The sequence below is a fragment of the Ammospiza nelsoni genome, chromosome Z (assembly GCF_027579445.1).
Source record: "Ammospiza nelsoni isolate bAmmNel1 chromosome Z, bAmmNel1.pri, whole genome shotgun sequence".
Taxonomy (NCBI): domain Eukaryota; kingdom Metazoa; phylum Chordata; class Aves; order Passeriformes; family Passerellidae; genus Ammospiza; species Ammospiza nelsoni.
In genome coordinates this window covers 72,501,040-72,520,184 of record NC_080669.1, presented here as the reverse complement: position 1 = coordinate 72,520,184, position 19,145 = coordinate 72,501,040, and the positions used below count along the sequence as shown (strand labels likewise).

General features: G+C 38.6%; 1 protein-coding gene across 1 annotated transcript in view; it reads right to left on the bottom strand.

Moving 5' to 3' along the window:
- Positions 1-19,145, bottom strand: part of TRPM3 (transient receptor potential cation channel subfamily M member 3) — a 417,168-nt gene that overhangs the window by 54,037 nt on the left and 343,986 nt on the right. Inside the window, exons 10-15 of the mRNA XM_059491854.1 lie at positions 13,421-13,521; positions 11,533-11,667; positions 8,890-8,940; positions 2,550-2,585; positions 2,271-2,411; positions 812-841 (exon numbers count right to left, since the gene is read on the bottom strand). Of these exons, the coding sequence (XP_059347837.1) occupies positions 812-841; positions 2,271-2,411; positions 2,550-2,585; positions 8,890-8,940; positions 11,533-11,667; positions 13,421-13,521 (494 nt within the window). The remainder of the gene's footprint in view (positions 1-811; positions 842-2,270; positions 2,412-2,549; positions 2,586-8,889; positions 8,941-11,532; positions 11,668-13,420; positions 13,522-19,145) is intronic.

Sequence of the window (19,145 nt, the reverse complement as noted above, 5' to 3'; positions counted from 1 at the left end):
ATAGAGTACAATCACACAATATCCAGAACTATTTTGGAAAATCCACCATTGAAATAAAGGTAAGAGCTCACTGCAAATGTAACATCTGCTGTAACGCATCTGCCTCCAGAAAGTACATATCCAGGGGATTTTCTAATCTGCTGAAGACTCCTTCTATGCTTATTCTTGTGTTTTCTCACTTTATCACCTTACAAAACTAGCAATTTCCCTTCTTTACTCCTATTCTGTGTGTTTATTCCTTTCTTCTCCATCCATTTGTTGCTTCTGTTGCCTTTAGTTTCTTTCCCATTTTAGCCTTTTGCTTTTATCAGGTGTGCTGACCTATTCTGTCCTATGTCTATGGATGGAAAAATGAAAGTGGTTGTATAAAATAAAAAACCATGAAAATACTACCATACCCTTGAAGCATCAGGGTAGCCAAATGTGCGAATAAAACTGAGATAACTTTGGATGTCTTCCTATAAAGATTTCTGCATCATTCTCTGCAAGTGTTTCATTTTTCTGAATATGTTTTGAAGTTAGATGCTATCTGACTGAAATTCTGCTTGCCCTGCTGGACCGAAACACTTTGTTTAATTCTTATTAAACAAAAAACCGAGAAGATCTATAGCTGGGGCAGAGCCCTCTTTTTCCTTAGCCATCTCCTGGACTTTAATTAAGAAATGTTTCTTAATCTACCCCTTGTGTAAACCAACTATCTGGATGAAAATACTAGTCATATTTTCATTACATTGAATTTGAACATAATTTGGATATAGTTTATATTTATCAAAGAAGGAAAAAACATTAAGATTTGTCAGAGGTTGCCTACCTCCATTCCCAACAGCTTCAGAGCTTTTGGCTGTACAAAAAAAAAATTAGAAAAATGTTATTTCTCAGAGAATAGTGGTGAAAAACTACAGCTATTTGTGTATACATATACACATACATACATATGCATGCTGAGTGATGTAGAATATACAATAAAATTTAGTAATAATAATAATAATAATAATGAAAATATAGAAAATAAAATGTACTGCAATAGCATATATATACATACACCAATCAAATTATTACATGCAATATATATATATATATATAAACACATATACCAATCATATTATACACATACAGCAATCAAATATGCAGTTATTTCAAACTTGAGTTTGACATTATTTCACCAAAACCACATCAGAAGACATATTTGGATTCAGGTAAAAATTACAACTGGTTAGGGCTGTTCTAGCAAGAAAGTGATAGGGGCCACTGATAAGGCATCAATGGATTTCTCTGGAGTACATCAGCATTTTGGCCACTGCCGTGGAACACTTTTATTGACTCTTGTGGAGCCCTCTGTGTGTTGCTTCAGTATTGGTGAAATCACTGCTCAAATTATTTTGTTAATGGAGTGACTTTGGGAAGGAATTCTCTCCCACCAGCTACAATCACTGTCTTTTCTTTCAAATGTGAAGAATCTTAAGGAAAAGCATATGGAAACAAATAAGCCCATTTTAGGTAGCTGTCTGCAAGCTTTTCACAGAGCTGTTGCTATTTATAGCTATTTATTAATACTTTCATTGTTGTGTATTGCTAAAATCTGAAATGTGAGGCAAAAGTAGGCAAAGAAGGAACTGGGAGGAACTAGGAGTCATTCTGGGAGGAGCTGAACAGACTCCTGTTCATGGTGAACTGGGTCAATGGCAATATGGATGATAATTAACAGTTTTTGTGTTTTAGAAAGACTTTGTATTCACTTATCAAACAAGGAACTCAGAAAAATCACAAAAATACTTAACAGTGGTGTTGCCATGAACCCAATGACCGCTGGAGCAACATTCAAAAAACAAAACATGTTTTGAGTTATGGGTTTCTTTGCCTTGAAACCTTCAGATCACAATCAGAAGATAAGCCCTGAGATAGGAAATGCATCTAACAATGCAGAAGTTTTCAAATCTAACTCAGGAGTCAGAATTATGGTATTATTGGTTTAGGTCAAAAGACTTGCCTTTTAAAAGCTGTGAATACTCATAATTACAGGTTTTAGAGTCAGAGGAGACTGTTTTATGTGCTGGTTTCAGCAGGGCAGCTGACTGCAATAATTTTTTCATTAAATTTATAAAAACCATAGCTTGTATCAGTGTCTGGCTTGTGATGCATTATGGTGAGATAATAGCAATGCACATAATGGAAATGAATCTGGACCCCACCAGCCTGGAACCATCTAAGAAGCTATGGTAATCCCTGCCAGTTGTTACAGTCCTGAGGATGGCAAGCAGCTTGTTTCTTACCCTCTTGGGCCCGAACAAGTTGTGGTACAGTGTTCTGAACCGCTTTCGGGTGTAATTGCAGCGGTACGCTCCTCCCATCAGGTACTCTATCACCAACCCAATATCAATCAGACTTATCCGGTAATCAGGAGGTAAGTTTCCCTGCAGTGAAAATAAGGATGGTGGAAAAAGAAATGCTCATTACTGACATTGTTAAATGTATTTTAAAATGGAGTTAGAATAAAACAAATTAAATAGGTAAAAGCAGGAATGTATTATCATGCTGGTTAATTAATTCACCTTAAAATAGATCCAACCGAAACCTGGATATTCTCGCTTGGAAAGAAGACATAAGTTAAATAAGAAGGTGAAGAACTTGTTGGAAGTAACAGAAGATAACGTCAGTACACAGTACTCATATTCTTCAGCTGGGGAAACAAGGAACATGACTGCAGAAACAAAAGCATGAGGATCGACACACTTGAAAAGTCAGGCACAATTGCTGGACTCTAGTTCTGCAAGATAGCACTTTTCCTGCACCAGCTCTCACCCACAACTTATCCTGGCACCTCGCATCTCTGCTGGCATTTCTCTGGACTGCCTATTCTGAGCTGTCAAGGCATGTGAAGCAACATCACACAAAATCTCTTGTTCACATGGGACCAACTCCTTCTCATCCTGCAGTGTTTCCTTCCCATGTTCCAGGAATGGAAGAGCAGGAGGTAAGATTGGTGTTACAGCTCTAGAGGACTTAGGACATGAGCTATCATTATTACTAGTTGCTAAGGGAAAGGAGAGTCTATCAGCATTCAGTCTTGGAGTTGTGTTCAAAGAATACACACCCTTGCTTAAGTTTCACACCAAGAATGAGGAAAGCATCTGTATGTATGAAAGCTGTAATAAACAAAATACCTATGTGGCTAATTATTTTGGGGGTTTCTTATGAAGAAAACTACAGGCCTAGAAATTTTTCGACATATTCTCTACCTGAGTTCTTTACATATTTTACTAAAAGCCCCTTTAAACACATTATCTAGCTATGTAATTTCCAGCAGAGCCATGGAGATTTTCTCACAAGAAATGAACAGAGTTTGTGGCAAGGGTCATTAGCAGGACCCTGGAAAAGATGCCTACATACTTCTCCTTTCATTTCTTTTCCTTTCCTACCCTCTGTTAGATATTTCTATATACCTATATCTAAATAGATATATGTGTGTATGTGTATGCCTATGTATATCTATATGCCTGAGTCTATATGATGTCTTCAGCGTGTACTTTTTAACTTGAAAGGAAACAGAATGACAAATACGTCCACATCTTACTGTCCTTTTTATGGGAACTCCCTTGCACACATCTTCCTACTCTTCACTTTCAAATCTGAAAATGGCATCACTAAGGTTATGAGTTCCCCAGTGCTTGGGGGTTGCAAAACTATGAAGAATGATTTCAGTAACAGATTGTCTCCCACTGCATATGAATTCACTCTGAGTTAATGGGGCATTTCTATTCTCCAGTTGCAGTGAACCCGACAGGACATCTTGTATGCTGAACAATTTCAGGCTGAGCTGCACTCACAGATGTGCCAGTCAAGTCTCTGGGGGGGGTCTCTGGCAATGGAGGAACAAAACCCCAGTGTGGGCACACCTGCTCTTCTATTCTCTTCAGAAAAATCTACACAAGGTAAACTCTGACTCCTTTACAGGCGGAAAGGACTAATGGGAAGGGAATGAACCCAAAGGAAAGTTTGCCTCCTTCTCTAACTCTCTGCTTCTGAGTTGAGAGGTCTTGTTTCAGTAAGCATTCCCTACCAGAAAAGAAGGCATGATTCAGGAAATTGTGAATAGATCACCTGGCTCTAGAGACCTCACCAAGAAACCTTTCAGATTTAGAGAACCCTCTCTGTTCTGCATGTCACTGTGCAAAAGAAATGACTACAAGATAAAGGTGGAGACACAAATTATCCTTCTGTGTACTGGGAACAGTAGCCTTGAAAAAAAGGAATATTACTCTAATAAAAAATTGTCTCATATAGCCAATATTGCAGAAGGACCAGAAATTGTAACTCTTCAAAGCTTCAAAATTTTTCAGTGCACTGTAATAATCTATTGTTCTATAATGATATACAGTACAGATTACAGTGAGCCTGTAGCTTTTTAAATGTGTTCATTAGGAGAAGGTTAGTAATTCACATGGAGCAACTTTATGACTATCATGTCTTGCTTGAAATATCTGCATGTCTGGAGATATCTGCCTGGCTTCTCTGGAGATGTTCTTATTAGATTAGAGCAGAGAATCACTAATGGAGAGCAGATGGCAACTGGCTCTGCAGAAGAGAAAAAATGGATGCAAAGATCCTCCTTCCTTTTCAACTTCAGCCATGAAGAACAAGGCTTATTTCCTGCCCTGCTACCATGGTACAAGCAGCATGCTGCAAAGGCTGAGGAAGGAGAGAGGGAGGTTGTGCTTTCACAGTGTACCATGCCCAGCAATCAGCTGGCATTCAAAGGGACAAAAAATCAAGCAAATTTGCTGGAAAAAATTGAGCTGCCAACAATTTTTAAGTAATGTCCTCCAGCATATCTTTTTGCAACCTTCCTAATCTTGTTTAATTTGATGAGTGGGGGAATTACTATGGTTGGCAAGAATGTGTATTAGCTTAGATAATTTGGACATGGTAATGTTTATGCTGAACAGTTTAAGAAAGACAACATCTAAAAACTAAATGAAAAATAAACCTAAAAAATGATATTTCAAAAAGTAAATTCCGCTAGGTTTGGTTGGTTTTCCCCCTAAAATGTTCTTGTCTTCTCAGAATGTGTAAGAGGATAATTCTACTAGAGCAAGGATGAAAGGATTAGCAGAAATGGGAGTTGCACTTCCAAGGCAGGACTCCTCGTAACTTAAGGTCTTCACTCAAACTGAAGGCTTTAATGTTATTAAGTGGCAAAAAACATCTGAGCAGTTAAAGAACAATAGGCATCAGGGTGCTATACGTATTATAAAGCTGAGTTTCTTGACACAGTTTTGATTTTTAATTTTCATGAAAGATTTAGATAGAAAGATTCCAGTAAAATAACTTTGATAAAAGATGCATCTAAACCTCCCAGATAGTACTGAAACACTTCACTAAAGAAAAATCCCAAATCCACAGGAAAAATACGCACTTCATAAACATTCCTTTTCCAAAGTGCGATACCCTAGTAAAGAAGACTGGACCATCCTTGTGACAGGAGTTACACACATGCCAAAGCACTTGCTCTGTCAGCAGACAGCTTGAACCACCCTGGCAGTGCTAAGAATGCTTGTAAATGAAACACAGTGGCGCAAGTGGGACAGAACTGCCCCAAGAACAACAAGAATTTGGATGAACTAATTCTAGTGCAGTCTAGGTGGTCAAGAATAATCAAGGAAAAAGTTTGATTTTGAGCTAAGATAGTTGTTCTGGTTAATAATCAACAAATCTTTTAATGCTGGGACAAAACTCTTCAGTGTTAATGCACAATTCTTCTCCTGAAGAAATTTCAGGTTTAAACTGTAGCTAGTCAGTTGTAGTACTTTTTTCACTTCAAGTGCATTTCTGTGTCACCATGTATCAAACCTCTGAGTCTGCGTGCTGAGAAAGAAATAATACTGCCAAAATTCTATATATTGCTAGTTTCTTCTTTGGAAATGCAGATGTGCAGTAGCAGTCCAAAAAAACCCCAACTTTGGAAATGTAAATAATCCTGAAGTGGAATTGAGATCTGTTAATTATATACAATGTTTTGGATAAATGAAAAAAAAAATTATCCATTAGTTACTACTGATCTTCATCAGCTCGTTGAGGCAGGGAAGGATTTTTATTTTTTTAAATTCATAGAGGGCAACCTCCACTTGCAGACAGGGTGTCCAAGAGAGCCAGTGTGTGATTCTTTCGGCTTAGCTTGGGTACATTCCTGTGTATGGTCTATGGAAGGAAGCCAAAGTTAAGTTTGAAATCCTGACAGGAGGTGGCAAAATGGCCATGAGACCAAAACTGCAGGCAGGTTGGCCCTGCTATGTAGCTGTGAAATTGAGAGGACTGAAAGGTGATCTGAGGCAGAGTCATTATGACATAATTTGTCTTGTTAATACATGCAAAATTAATGCACATTCAGATTATTGTAAATTCTTTCAGATTTTATCTCCAGGCCTTTACAGTATGCTGCCTAGGCTATCAGTTTCACAGCAGTATTTGGAAAACAAAGGGAAAATATATTGTTGTATTATATGTTTTGTGTGCACATGTGTGTCTACAGGCTGCCACAAATGGAATGTGATAATACGACTTCTGTTGTTCTCATTATTTGCTTTATGAAGCAGGCAAGATTGTTTTTCAAACAAAACAAAACAAAACAAAACAAAACAAAACAAACAAAACATAACAAAACAATACTCTCCTACTGATTTACACAGCTATATAGTACAACAGTAGTAAATTACTGCTCCTATGATTTTTAATATCCATTCTCTATCTGAGAATCCACAATGCTCAAGATGGAAGTTTTTTAGCGTACACCCTTTTAAATAGTGCAAGTTTTAAAACTGAGAGGTACATGTAAATGCAGTGTATTTCATATCAATTAGGTATTGTTTCAAGGTGGTGTAGTACATACTTTGGTATTTATATTCTGTGATGCTGTAATTAAATCTGAGAGGTTAGGTGTGTGGCATCAAAATATACATGAACTCAAAAAAATAGCATCAGCAGTGTGGTCTGTCTTGCATGCATGATGGGCCATCAAATTGTCAAATGGTGATGTGTCCATTAAGAAGTTTTTTCCAAAGAGGTGCTTTCATTTAAACTGTTGTCGGATCTGAGGACTGATTTATGGCTTGGTTGACTGGTAAGGGATCTGCTCAGCTGTCAGGGCTATAGTGAGCTGTCACCTCTCCTTATGAAACCTGGCTGTTCTTCATCCTGGACAAAATGAGAAATAGAGCCCAAGAGGTCCAGTTTTCTTCTTCTTCAGGAAGGTGCTAAAGAGCCATACCAGACTGTCTGTTTTCAAAGCCCTCACCTATGCTCATAAGACTGATTCAATGTAGTTGGAATTACTGAAGATTTTAGATATTGACAGAGGAAAGAAAGATAAATTTATGGAAAGATAACCATCACTTACTACTTAAAAATCACTATGGAACAAATAATGTCATCAAATATACAAATATAGTGTAAGTTTATTCAGTGTCTATTCATATACATCCATGAGTACTGATCATCTTTGACTACTTTGATGCCTTTTCTTTCAAGAGTTTCTTTAAACATACATATTTAGTTAGGGCCTCAGAAGAAAGAGATACATATTATTTAGTTACTCAACATACAATTTGCTATGCCTTTGAAGAAGATCTTGGAAAGGTGATTCTGGCGAAGAGAAGGCATTTGGAAAAAAAAGTAGAAGAAAAATTATGCTTCTTTCAAATTATAAAGGCACATAAATAACTGCATATTGAGTAATAAAATATTCTGGAAACTTCAGCTTCAAGAGCAGTATCCATTCTAAATAGATTCTAGCTTCACTCTGCTCAGTCCAAGGGGATTTGTGCATAGTTTCTTTTTGTAGGCATTTCACACTTCAATGGTCACTTAACACCCTATACATAATTGGACAATGATGATGCATTTTAACACACCAACCAAAGAATACCACCAGAACCTTCCTAACATGCTACTGATTACTCTGTAAAATTACTTAGTAAAAAGGTGCTATATGACACAATACTACTCTCCTCTCTTAGGTGGCTTCAATTCTGTCACTGTCAGAAAAAAACACTAAAACCCGTGCTCTTAGAAAAAATGTCCTCTCCTTTTAAAATTTTCGGTCTAGTTCCATGCACAGAGATATCCTTTCTCAAGTATGCTACCCTTGAGGTCTGTCTTACATAATGTGCAAGGTTGTAATCCGCACATGCTCTGGGGGAATATTCAAGTTGATGAGGTCATTTGCAGACTCAATCTCCTTACTTGATCCATATATTTAAAGGATAAGGGATTTTTATTTCTTGCAGCCACTGTAACTCTTTTAATCCTGAGCACATTGGTAAAGGTATTCGATATCTCCTTCCTGCCACTAGACCTTTCAGAATTTCTGTCCAGCTCTTCTAATAGATTTTTATAATTCAAGATTCTTGAAATTAACATGATAAGGGTCAGGGGGAACTTGCACTGTTAATTTTTATATTCTGCTGAGGAAGATGGCTAAAATGTACCACACAATACAGAATGAGGAACTGTTTCAAAAAGCCAGGATACAGCACAAGGGTAATAGCTATTTTACAGGCTTGGAAGTAAACTAGCAACACAGAAAGTAGCTTAGACAACAGCTGCAGGTATGGAAAAATACAAGTAACAGCATAAATCCACACAGTATGTAAGAGCCTACAATTACGGCAGCAGACACACTATTACTCAAGCGTCTAAAACCACAGAGAAAGCAAGCCAAATAACTTGCTAATTGTGCTTTGTATGCAAAAAGTTCATATTTGGAGCACACAAACAGGACATTCTGTACTGGCAGGAAGGAGAAGGCTCTGAGTGAAAGCTCATGCAGAACAGAGATTGTATCTAGCTACGAAAACCCAATAACATTATTTTCAACCTACCGTCTATTGGACTCACCTTTTTCACATCTCTGACTAGATGATGCAGAGTGTTGGATGGTCCGTGTCTCTGCAAAGGACAAATGAAGAAGAACAAAAGAGTTTGCACAAAATATAAATGTTGAGATAACTTTCTCACTTTGTGGGTTTAGAAATCAGGTAGCTGAGAGCACTTCAATTGTACAGTGTTATCAATTAAAAAAAAACCCAAACAATTACAAGAGCATTATTTCACCTGTTTTTCTCTTTTGTAGAAAACTCTTCCTTAAGAACACCCTATGAACTGCCACAGTGGATGAAAATAGAAGTCCTATGTATTGGGTTAGGCTCCTGGCTTAGAAAAACCAGTAGCATAGCACAGCCTCTGGGAAAGAGCAGAAGCAAAACCAACTGCTTTAGTCTTAGCCTTCTTGCACTCAGGACCTCCAGTTCCACCGCTGGTGGCTCAGAGGTGCTCTGAGCCTGGCATTGCATTGAGGCTGTCTCATCTGAAAGCTGCTCCCTGTGAATGCACACACATGTGAATGCAGAATGCAAGGTCTGTGAATTTTTCCAATATTCTTTTGACTCCAGCTGTCATTGCAAAAATATTCTGCAGAGGAGTCCCGCAATTTTGATCATACTACTACTACTACTATTATTACATCTTACTTTATTTTCTTTGCTTTGTTTTGACTCTTGCTGATATTTTAAGAGACTTTTATGAGAGGTCTCCTTGGTTGTAGCTGATATGGATGAGACCACTACACATGTGTAGAGTCGATGTTTCTGTATATGCATTGCTCTGCACTTCCCAACACTTAATTTTACGTGATCCCATCTCTGAGCATGATGAGACTTACCTGTGATTCTTCATATGCTGCTTCAGATTTTCTAAAACACCTGCAAATATTACTGTCTCTTCTGTAGGTACTATTTTTCAGATCTTACATAAACAAACTGAACAGAGTCTTCCAGAGTCTTCCATGACCCTGGTCATAATGTCCTTTTGTGGTAAAAATGGACCATGTTTTTCTTCTCCCTGTTTTTTAGCATTCAAGTAGGTTTTAAACCAAAACTGTCCCTGATCCTCTAAACCATGGCAGCTACATTTCTTTAATAACCTTTGAAATTTTAAAATGCTGTCGAAGTTTTGCAAAAATAAAAAAATGGAACCAAGTGCAACATTCTTATTCTCGTGCATGCTGATTGCAGAAATAAATTTCTAAGGCTTAACGTTTTCCTATAGAAGCTTGATAAACTCTTTGTTGACATAAAATTGATTCCCTTGCCTGTAGTTCTGTATTTCATTCTATTTTTACAAATTTGCCATAGCAGAGGTAAGATTCACTGGTTTGTAGCTTCACAGGTCATTCCTAAGTCTTATGCTGAAATATGGTCATTTTTAACTCGCAATGTAATTTTTTTTTGGTGCTAAGGCAACTATGGATGCATTTAGTCATACAGTATAATTGGTAGTTCAGGCATTTCAGAGCCTGGGTCTTTTGGAATTTGTGCATGAAAAAATGTACGCTGATTTCCATAGCAATAAATTTGTTCAAAAAGCCCTTCTTTTAGCTGTGGAACTGAAGATTTCTGTCAAACTTATTCCCTGTAAAAACTGGCTTTTGCACAAGAACTACCATGCTTATCCCTGTTACAAGGAAGCTCGTAGGCATTCTGTTCTTAATACATAGATGCCGGTCAATAGGCAAAATGTAAGCTGACCAAAGTTCAGATGGGATCTTGTCTCTGGGGTAGCTCATATGTACCCTATATATATATACACATACATACATACATACATGCATATCTATCTATCTATCTATCTATCTATCTATCTATCTATCTATCTATCTATCTATCTATCTATCTATCTATACCTGCCTCTATTTTGCCCAAATTTAATGAATCCTTTATGAATATTTGATATTTTGCAAGACTGACTTCTAGTCACCATCAGTGTGATGCACATCCAGACAACGGTCCAGTGCAGCAGCTTATGACAGCAAAAACTGGGAATTCTACCAACTAGATTGGCCTTGAAGATTTTTTTTCATTACACATAAGAAGTTTGAACTTTCTGAACTACTACCTAAGTAAATAATAATACTGTGAATGCTAGAATGTATTTTGCATTTGAGAATTCAGAAGCAGACTTAATTTGTGCAGTTTTACATTCACTTTAATTGTAAGGATTAAAACCTTTGAAACATTTTTTTAAAAGTCAAAGGTCTAAGCTTTGGAACTCAGTAGGGGCATGGGGAAACCCTTCATTGTAAGAGAGACTGATTAAGAGTTGGAAGATTTTTCTGAAACCATATTGTCAGGAGTCATATAACACCACTGTATCAGTCCTAAATTGCCAGTGACCGTCTTCCAGCCAGTACCACCTGCCTAAATCTTAGGTTTGTCATATTGGAATTACAATGACAAGAAATTAGCTGGCACTGTGTGAAGCTTATTTTATGTCTTTACAAAATCCATACAGCAGATTATGTGGACAAGGCACAGCATGTTACACTATATGAGAGACAAGCAAGAGAGACAATATGGACTAATGAAAAATTTCTGCAGCAGGTGTTGACTGCCTGGTGCATCATCATCATCATGCCATTACAATACAAGTGGGAGCTAGAACAGTGAATATAGAGACAGAAAATTTGCCTTAGGCTGGCCCTACCGTATTGTACAATTCCTCTAGCCGGGAGATGGTGAGAAAACGATGCATGCTTACTCCATTTTCTATGAGTAATTTCACAAAATCCACTCTGTCCAACACCAGTGCATCCAGCATTGCTTGCTCAAGGGAGCCCACCTGCAAAGCAAGTGATTAATTGAAGCTGTTCCTGGGCATGGCAGGCTACACCCAGCTGGTTCAGTCACTCCAGCACAAGCAGAGGGACTGACAAAATTCTGAGGGTTTCTCTTCTAAGCTTGGAATGGGATAATCACAGTTTTAATCTGTAACAATTTTTCTAATTCAGGGCTGCATTTCAAAAAGGAATATTGGAGTGCTGGTTAAAATACTCTAGGAAAAATTGTTTAGGACAAAAGAACTGGAATACAGTAAACTGGAGACCATATCCCTACCTTCACCATGTCATTATTATCATTATTTCTTTCCCTGTTAAACATTTTATTTATATTAGATACACTTTTTATGTGCACAAGTAATCACTTTAATTCTGTCTTTTCTAGAGTTTTCTTGTGTTTGTGATACGGAACCTCAGGGAAATTTGAATACCTGGGAAACAGAAATAGCTTCATAATTTGCATTCCTTTGAAGGCCCAAATGCAAGAGGTCTTCTTACACAAAACCTCTCCTTCTTAACTCTTGGAGGTCAGGCAGAATTAGAAGGATGAGAAATTATCTCATTCTTTCAGCTTTTAGCTTCCAAAATGTTTGCAGTTTGAAGATTTTTGCTATGATGTGGTGATGAAGAGATAACAATGAAGACAGTTCAATGCCATTATAATCCCTCCTGTGTTTTGACATGTACTTATGCCCAATATCAAAGACAAAATAAATAGTCCTGCTCACTCCATGACTGAAAAGGCAAGGATTTTTTACTAGTTTTTAGGGGTAGCAAGCTGTAGAAAGCTACATTTAAAGCAAGGATACTTAAACAGAAGTTTTCCCCATTGTTATAATTTTTCCATGGGGAATTGTAAATGCTCATGTAATGATAGCATGTGAAATTTTAATGACAGTGATGAAACAAGTGTCACAGCAGTGACTAATCTGGTCCAGTTGAAACTCCTGACTGAATAAGTTGGACTTTAAGGAGATACAGGTAAGGATGTAGACCTTCCTTTTTTTTCTTTTTTTTTTTTTCTGTGTGACTTCTGCACCTTTAAAAGCTGTAGCACAGTCAAGGAGTTGACTCTTCCTCTTCTGCCTGACACAGTATTCAATAACTCCTCTATTTACAGCCCTCCCACTCCTGAAGAGAATCCACACCCCTGGTGCTCCCTGAGAATGGTATTAGCCAGCGAGGAGCTGGAGCACAGGATGGTGCAGATGCAGAGCAGGCAGATCGATGCACAGCAGCAGTGGGAGCAGAATTAACACCACCAGAGGTCTGGAGCCACAGCCCATTCCTGGTGACACTGCTGACCAGCTCCTGCAGTCTACCTGACCTCCAACATTTGTATGGTATCTTTTATGTCAAACCTTCACCTCAAATTGAGTATTTGCATATAAAAGCGTGATGCTTGAAGAGAAAAAAGAAGTTTTGACTTTCCTTGAATTTGTAGTCTAGCACTAAAATATGGCTGTATACTCGTTTTCCTCAGCTCGCAGAATCATGTTGGATAGCATAACTCTGGTACTTCCCGTTTTTTCAGAGGTACGGTCTTCTACTGTTAAGGCATCGCTAGATGTCACCATTTCCTTGGAAACAGAAGACATTAACCTCTCTGCAACTGTGCCTGCCTTCGGCTACTGTGCCTGGGAACCCAGAGTATTTCAAACCACATTAAACCACCACTGCAAACAGAATGGATTTAATACTCTGTAGGGTGCGAAGTGTTTCTAACAGAAGATGTTGTACATATATATACGGTACCGGCCACTGCTGCCCATAAATAAAGATCTGGCTGCGGGCGATGTCCACTCTGTTCCAGGCTAGCGCTAGGCTCAGCTGGTCGGGAGCAGATGCGTTCGCTCCTGTGCACACAGACAGGGGAGCAGGAGGAGAGCAGGAGAAAAAAGAAACAAGACATTAGGCTCAGTATGCCCTGGTAACTCCTCTTTGTGAAGAGTCTCACAGACGTCCATGTGATTTCTGCAACTGATCTCATATTAAAACAAAACCAAACCTTCCACTGCACCTGTAAAAAAAAAAAAAAAAAAAAAATCCGTTTTCAAATCTGCATCTCTAGTTCTCAGATTGTCTTACATACATTAAATATTTCCTCATATTTCCCTTCAAAACACTGCAGATATAGGTGATATCAGAAGAGGCAATTTTTGGTTTCCCTCCTACAGAATGTGAGCAAGAGAGCAAGCCAGGATACAGATGGAACTGCAGGAATACACACACCCCCACATGTATCACATGAACGCGCACACACACACACACACACACACACACACACAAACATACATGCCTCTAGCAATTACAAGCAGATTCAACTCATACAGACATCATTGATTTCAGTAGTTCTGCATTTTTTTGGCATCTTACACATTCCATCTGGATAAGAGGCATAGGAGTTTCTCCCCTGTTTGTACTGAGGCATCCTGGTGGGACAAATTTCCCTTCACATATGAAATATCCATGTAAATAAGCATTCTATAAAGCTTGTGTCAAGGTATAATACATCCAAATTAAATGAGAAACCATGCAGATGATGAGATGGATTTGGAGCTCTTTGTATTTGGAAGGGAGGGTATGATTTTCCCTGCAGTTTTAATGGACACTGTGGGACACTCCTGTCCTGCTGTGCTTTTTTATTTCACAGTTCTCAGCTAATTTGTAATAATAAAACAGCATTTGTGCTTCAGTGTCAAAGGGAGAACTGGCCTGAATGAACTGATCAACCAAATAAATAAAGGGCTCTTTGACTTTTAACTACATATCTGGTTGCAGTGGTTAGGTGATTGTATAAGGGCTTATTTTTTAAAGACTTCATACCTCTACTGTTATTTTGTGTTTATTAATTCTTATACTGATATCATGGAGTGAGGAGAAATAAAAGCTTTTCATTACTTCAAAGCATTTGTGTCCCCATTTCAGTACTATTCAAACCCACACACTGTTCCAGTTGAAAGTGGACTCTGAAATTGGAGGCAATGAAAACAAAAAGCTGCCTGCTGAAATTCTCTGTGAAGACCTTAATAAAAATCTTTGTGGAGCTTAGCCTATAATTTAATTTCATAACTCCCAACTTTGAGGTCAGTTTACTGCTGATATAGCCAACTCCTTGTCAATGCCTACAGTAATTGTTTGGGAGATGGTGAATTGTGAATCATCCAAATCACATTCATACAGAAATGAGCTCTGATGAAAAGGTAGACAATGCAGGAACAGAATAGAATTGAAACAAATGAAGAAGGTAAAAAAAATGTAAAAATACTTCTGTGACTTCCGTGGCTAAGATGTATCAGGATTGCCCCTTTTCATAAGACACAACTTCTCATTCTATGTACTGCAACACAGACAAGAGCTCTCACAAGAGACCTCAGGGGGGATGCCAACAACATCTGAAACTTTTGGAGTTTCTTACACAAGCAAGAAGTTTCTTACATGCAGCATTCAAGAACAGAAAATATTTACCTTTGGGAAAGGCAAAAATGTCTCTACATTTCAACATCCCAAGATTTATTTACAAAAACAGAAAAAAAATACCTGCAGTGAGTATGATAGTGTAAGTTAAACACAGAGAGCAAATAATGTTCTCCCCCCTTCTGAAGCAAACAAGAGATGTTCTCATCAGATCTCCTCCTTCCCAATCATGTGCCTGCAGGAGAAGTGAGAGCTTTAGCAGGTGATTAGTCAAGGTTTTTGGGAAGCCATGGAGGAAACACATGGGTGAACTCTAAAACCTGGGGGCAGTGATGGTGATCCCACAGCTTGAAAACATTTCACACATGTGATGAGGGAGCTCCAGTTCCTGATTTTCCTACAATAGGCTATGATATGGGTAGCCAGAGGTGTTTCATCTAGTTTCATCTAGTTAGAAATAATTTTGGATCAGATGGACTTGGGGAGGGAAGTGGGCTGTTTACACTGCCCCCACTTGAGGCAGAAGTCAAGCTACATCACTGAGGCTCCAGGTAAATAACCTCTGAGCCCTAGCAGGGAGTGCTCTCCAGCTTGTGGCAACTGACCCTAGCAGTCCTGGCCCTTTTCATGCTTTAGAAAAGATTCAGCTGGCAGATAAACAGAGGGTCTTCTGGTGCATTTGATCACAGGAAGGAACGGCTGGCATCCATTCATCAAAATTGTTTTCTTTGAGCATGCTGATTGCTCCAAATACGGAGCAGAGGGGAAAGCAAGCTGTGGTCCAACCTGTGTCCTTCCCATCTCCCTTCATTGTGCTTAAGGCTGCCAGCTGTGGCCAAGTTTTCCTGTTGGAGCATGTGCAGTCCCAGAGTTGATGCTCTTCTCAGCGCTTGGTGCTGTGGTGTGTGAGTTCATTGTCTCACAGAGCACTGCAGGTACCTGGCAGTAGAAGGAAATGTGTGGCTTCTCAAGGGGATGTTGTACTCCAGGTCTGAAGCAGCCCATCAGCTAGGGTGTAGATTATGGATGTGCATCCTGGGGCTCTGGTGCATTTGGTTGGATGGGTGCTTCCACAGTACAGTTTCTTGCCGGAAAGCTCTTGCTTCCTTCTCTTTCCTGTCTTCTCTGAGGGGTTTTCAGATGAATGTGGGACACACTGATTTTACTTAAGAGGAGAAGGAAAATCAAAGCTATAAATGTTTGTACAGAGCAGCATAAGGGCTGTGGATGCCTTTTAATTTATTTTATTCTAGGACAGAACTGATGGCCTTTGTCTCACATGAAAAAGGAAGTATTCAGGCTATTTTAGGTGGAATTCTACCCACGATTAAGAAGTATGAATAATTCCAGTCATATAAGAAAAACTCCCCAGAAAAAAACATGACATGGCCTTCTTAAGATACAGTCTGCTTTCAATCATTTCCTTGACTGCATTTAGTGCCATAGAATATGGACTTGAGTCAGCAGGAAGAATCCAAAATGTGACCTCTCTGGGGATGCCTGTCACTCATGAGTGTCACTGTAACGTGCCCAAATCAAAGCCAAAGGATAACTGGGAAATAAATAAGGTAGAGTTAATAACCTATTGCATTGTATTATTTTAATTACCATATCATAGTTATTGCATTAAATAATGTTTTGGGTAATATGACTAATGTCTCTGTAATATTTACTCAGTATTCTGGTGTCTGGCTGATTCTAGGGTATGTTCCTCAAAAGAATGTTTTGAGACTATGACAACATCTGCAGTGTGACCCTTCCTTTCATCTGCTCCTAGAAGAAAAGTTGCAATTGGGATGCAATACGTTGTTTTGGCAGTGTTTTATCTTGGTATAGATACCACAGGATATAGATAGACTGCTGGGACAGCTGTTAGTTCCTGTAGATGTTAATTTTATGTTCTTAGGCTGCCATCCAGCAGTGCTTGCATAGACTCTTTTGCTAAAAAGTCACATTGTCTACTCAATATTTTGGACTGAAAATGTAATAACTCCTTTATGATACAGCCAGGGACTATAAACTCAACGCTGTCTCCTCGGGGAGCCAGTGTACACATCAGACAATGAGTGTTGTGCACTTGCAGGATTACTGAAGAGCTTTTATATACTTATTATTACAGGCTTTTATGTACTGGCTAAAGCTTACTGTGACCAACACAGACTCCTAAAGGATTCTCCTGGAATAGCCTATGATCTTGGTGCTCAGGTATCTGGAAAGATGAAATGACATGAAACATCTACCTAGACAGAAATGGTTGTGGGATATCCATTTCCACAGTGCACCTAAGCATGTCAGTCTCCTCTTTGAATCAACATCTAAAGAAAAGAACTAGATTAGGGAAAATGAAAAAAACAAATTAACTTTTTGCTCTGTGTCTCTGTAGGTCCAGTGCTATCTCCTGTTTCAGCAGCTCTCTAGTGCAAAGGCTGCCTTTCCACAGCATTTGCTACAGAACCCTCCTGGCAATTAGGAAACCAATTGACAATATGAAAGCAGATAGCAAAAACAGCTACAAGTGCAGTAACCAGATAGCTGATCTAATTCTGAAACCTTTTTGTGTCTGTGATTTCATGGTTGGCAGACTATCCTTGACCATCTGATACTACATGATGGCTATTCAGTGAGCATGAATCATGACTTACTCACAGGCTGGAAAGTATGCAGAACTTCAGCTCTGCTGCAGCCTAGCATGGTTTATCCCAGCAGGTACATGGCAGTAATATCACTGTATGCACACACCACACAGCACCTCTCCCTTTCCCCGTGCTCACAGTAGCACTGGGGAGGCTTCTGGAGCACCATCTGAAACAGGGCTGGCACTAGTCTGCTCCAGACATTGCAACAGCTTCGTGAACTAGGATCTTTGAAGCCACTTCAAAACAAGAGTTTTTTTAGACCATCTCCATATGCTGTCTTTAACTTCCCTGTCGTATGCCTTCTGCTTCACTAGCAGCTGCAAAAGGACAAAATCCATTATGGTGGGAGCTCCAAATGCTCAAGTTAAGAGAGCTCAAACAGCTAAACTGTATTGATAAACTTGCCTGCTATAAACTCATGCCTTTGGAAATTTACTTCCCACATTTGTGTCTCTCAACATTAGAAAAAAAAAAAAAGAATTTGCAAACCATATGCTGTTGTGACATCCATGCAATGTAAATTGATAACCAGTTTGGATGCCATTCTGTAGTTTATTGAAGATCACTTCCAAGAAAGATAAATCTTGCTGACAAGATTAAACAAGAGACTTGTGAAAACAAACAAAGAAATAATATGTGGTGCTGAGTTTGGGGCTTGTGGAATGTGCTGTACAGGAGAGCTCCTGAATTGGCAGTGTGTCTGGTGTGGATTTAAAAAGAGATTAGCTCATCACAAACTTTACACAGCAAATAGGAAGTGATATTTTGTGTTTCCAAACCCTTGTCCCACTCCTCCATGACCAAATCACTCACGCAAGGGTGGGACGGTCATTAGCTGATATGCTCCTCTTGCACTACCAAAAGCTGCAATTTCCTCATCAAGAAGACTGAATGAAAAAAAGTTACTGGTAATCACTCACCAGTTTCATACACTGCTCTGCTCCTTTTTTTGACATAGTACTTGAGAGTAGGAAGAGATGAATTCTTAAATTTAAATTTATGAATGTCAAGATAACTCAGACTCAGTCTTCAAATCTCTTAATTTACTGATTACAATTATAATTTTTCTTTAATTTTAGAGACAATAAATTGTAGGAAGTAAGTTTTCAATGCTGTGGAAACTCTAATGCCATGAAAATTTCAATGTCATGAAAATTCCAAAATAAAAAAAAAAAATTCATTTATTTTACCTATTATAAATAAATTGCTTATTAAAAAGCAATAGACAGGTGGTTCAGGATTGCTACCCTAGACTTTGATGAAAAACCCAAGTATCCATCAGGCTAGTGCGGTATATTTTCAGAAAATCAGTATTTCTTTCCAGGTGGGCCAGAACACTTGTACAAAGACATGGTGTGAATAAGGGCAACTGACTTGGCTGAGACAACAGATCTCATCTTTGCACATATTGATAAACACCTTGTGAT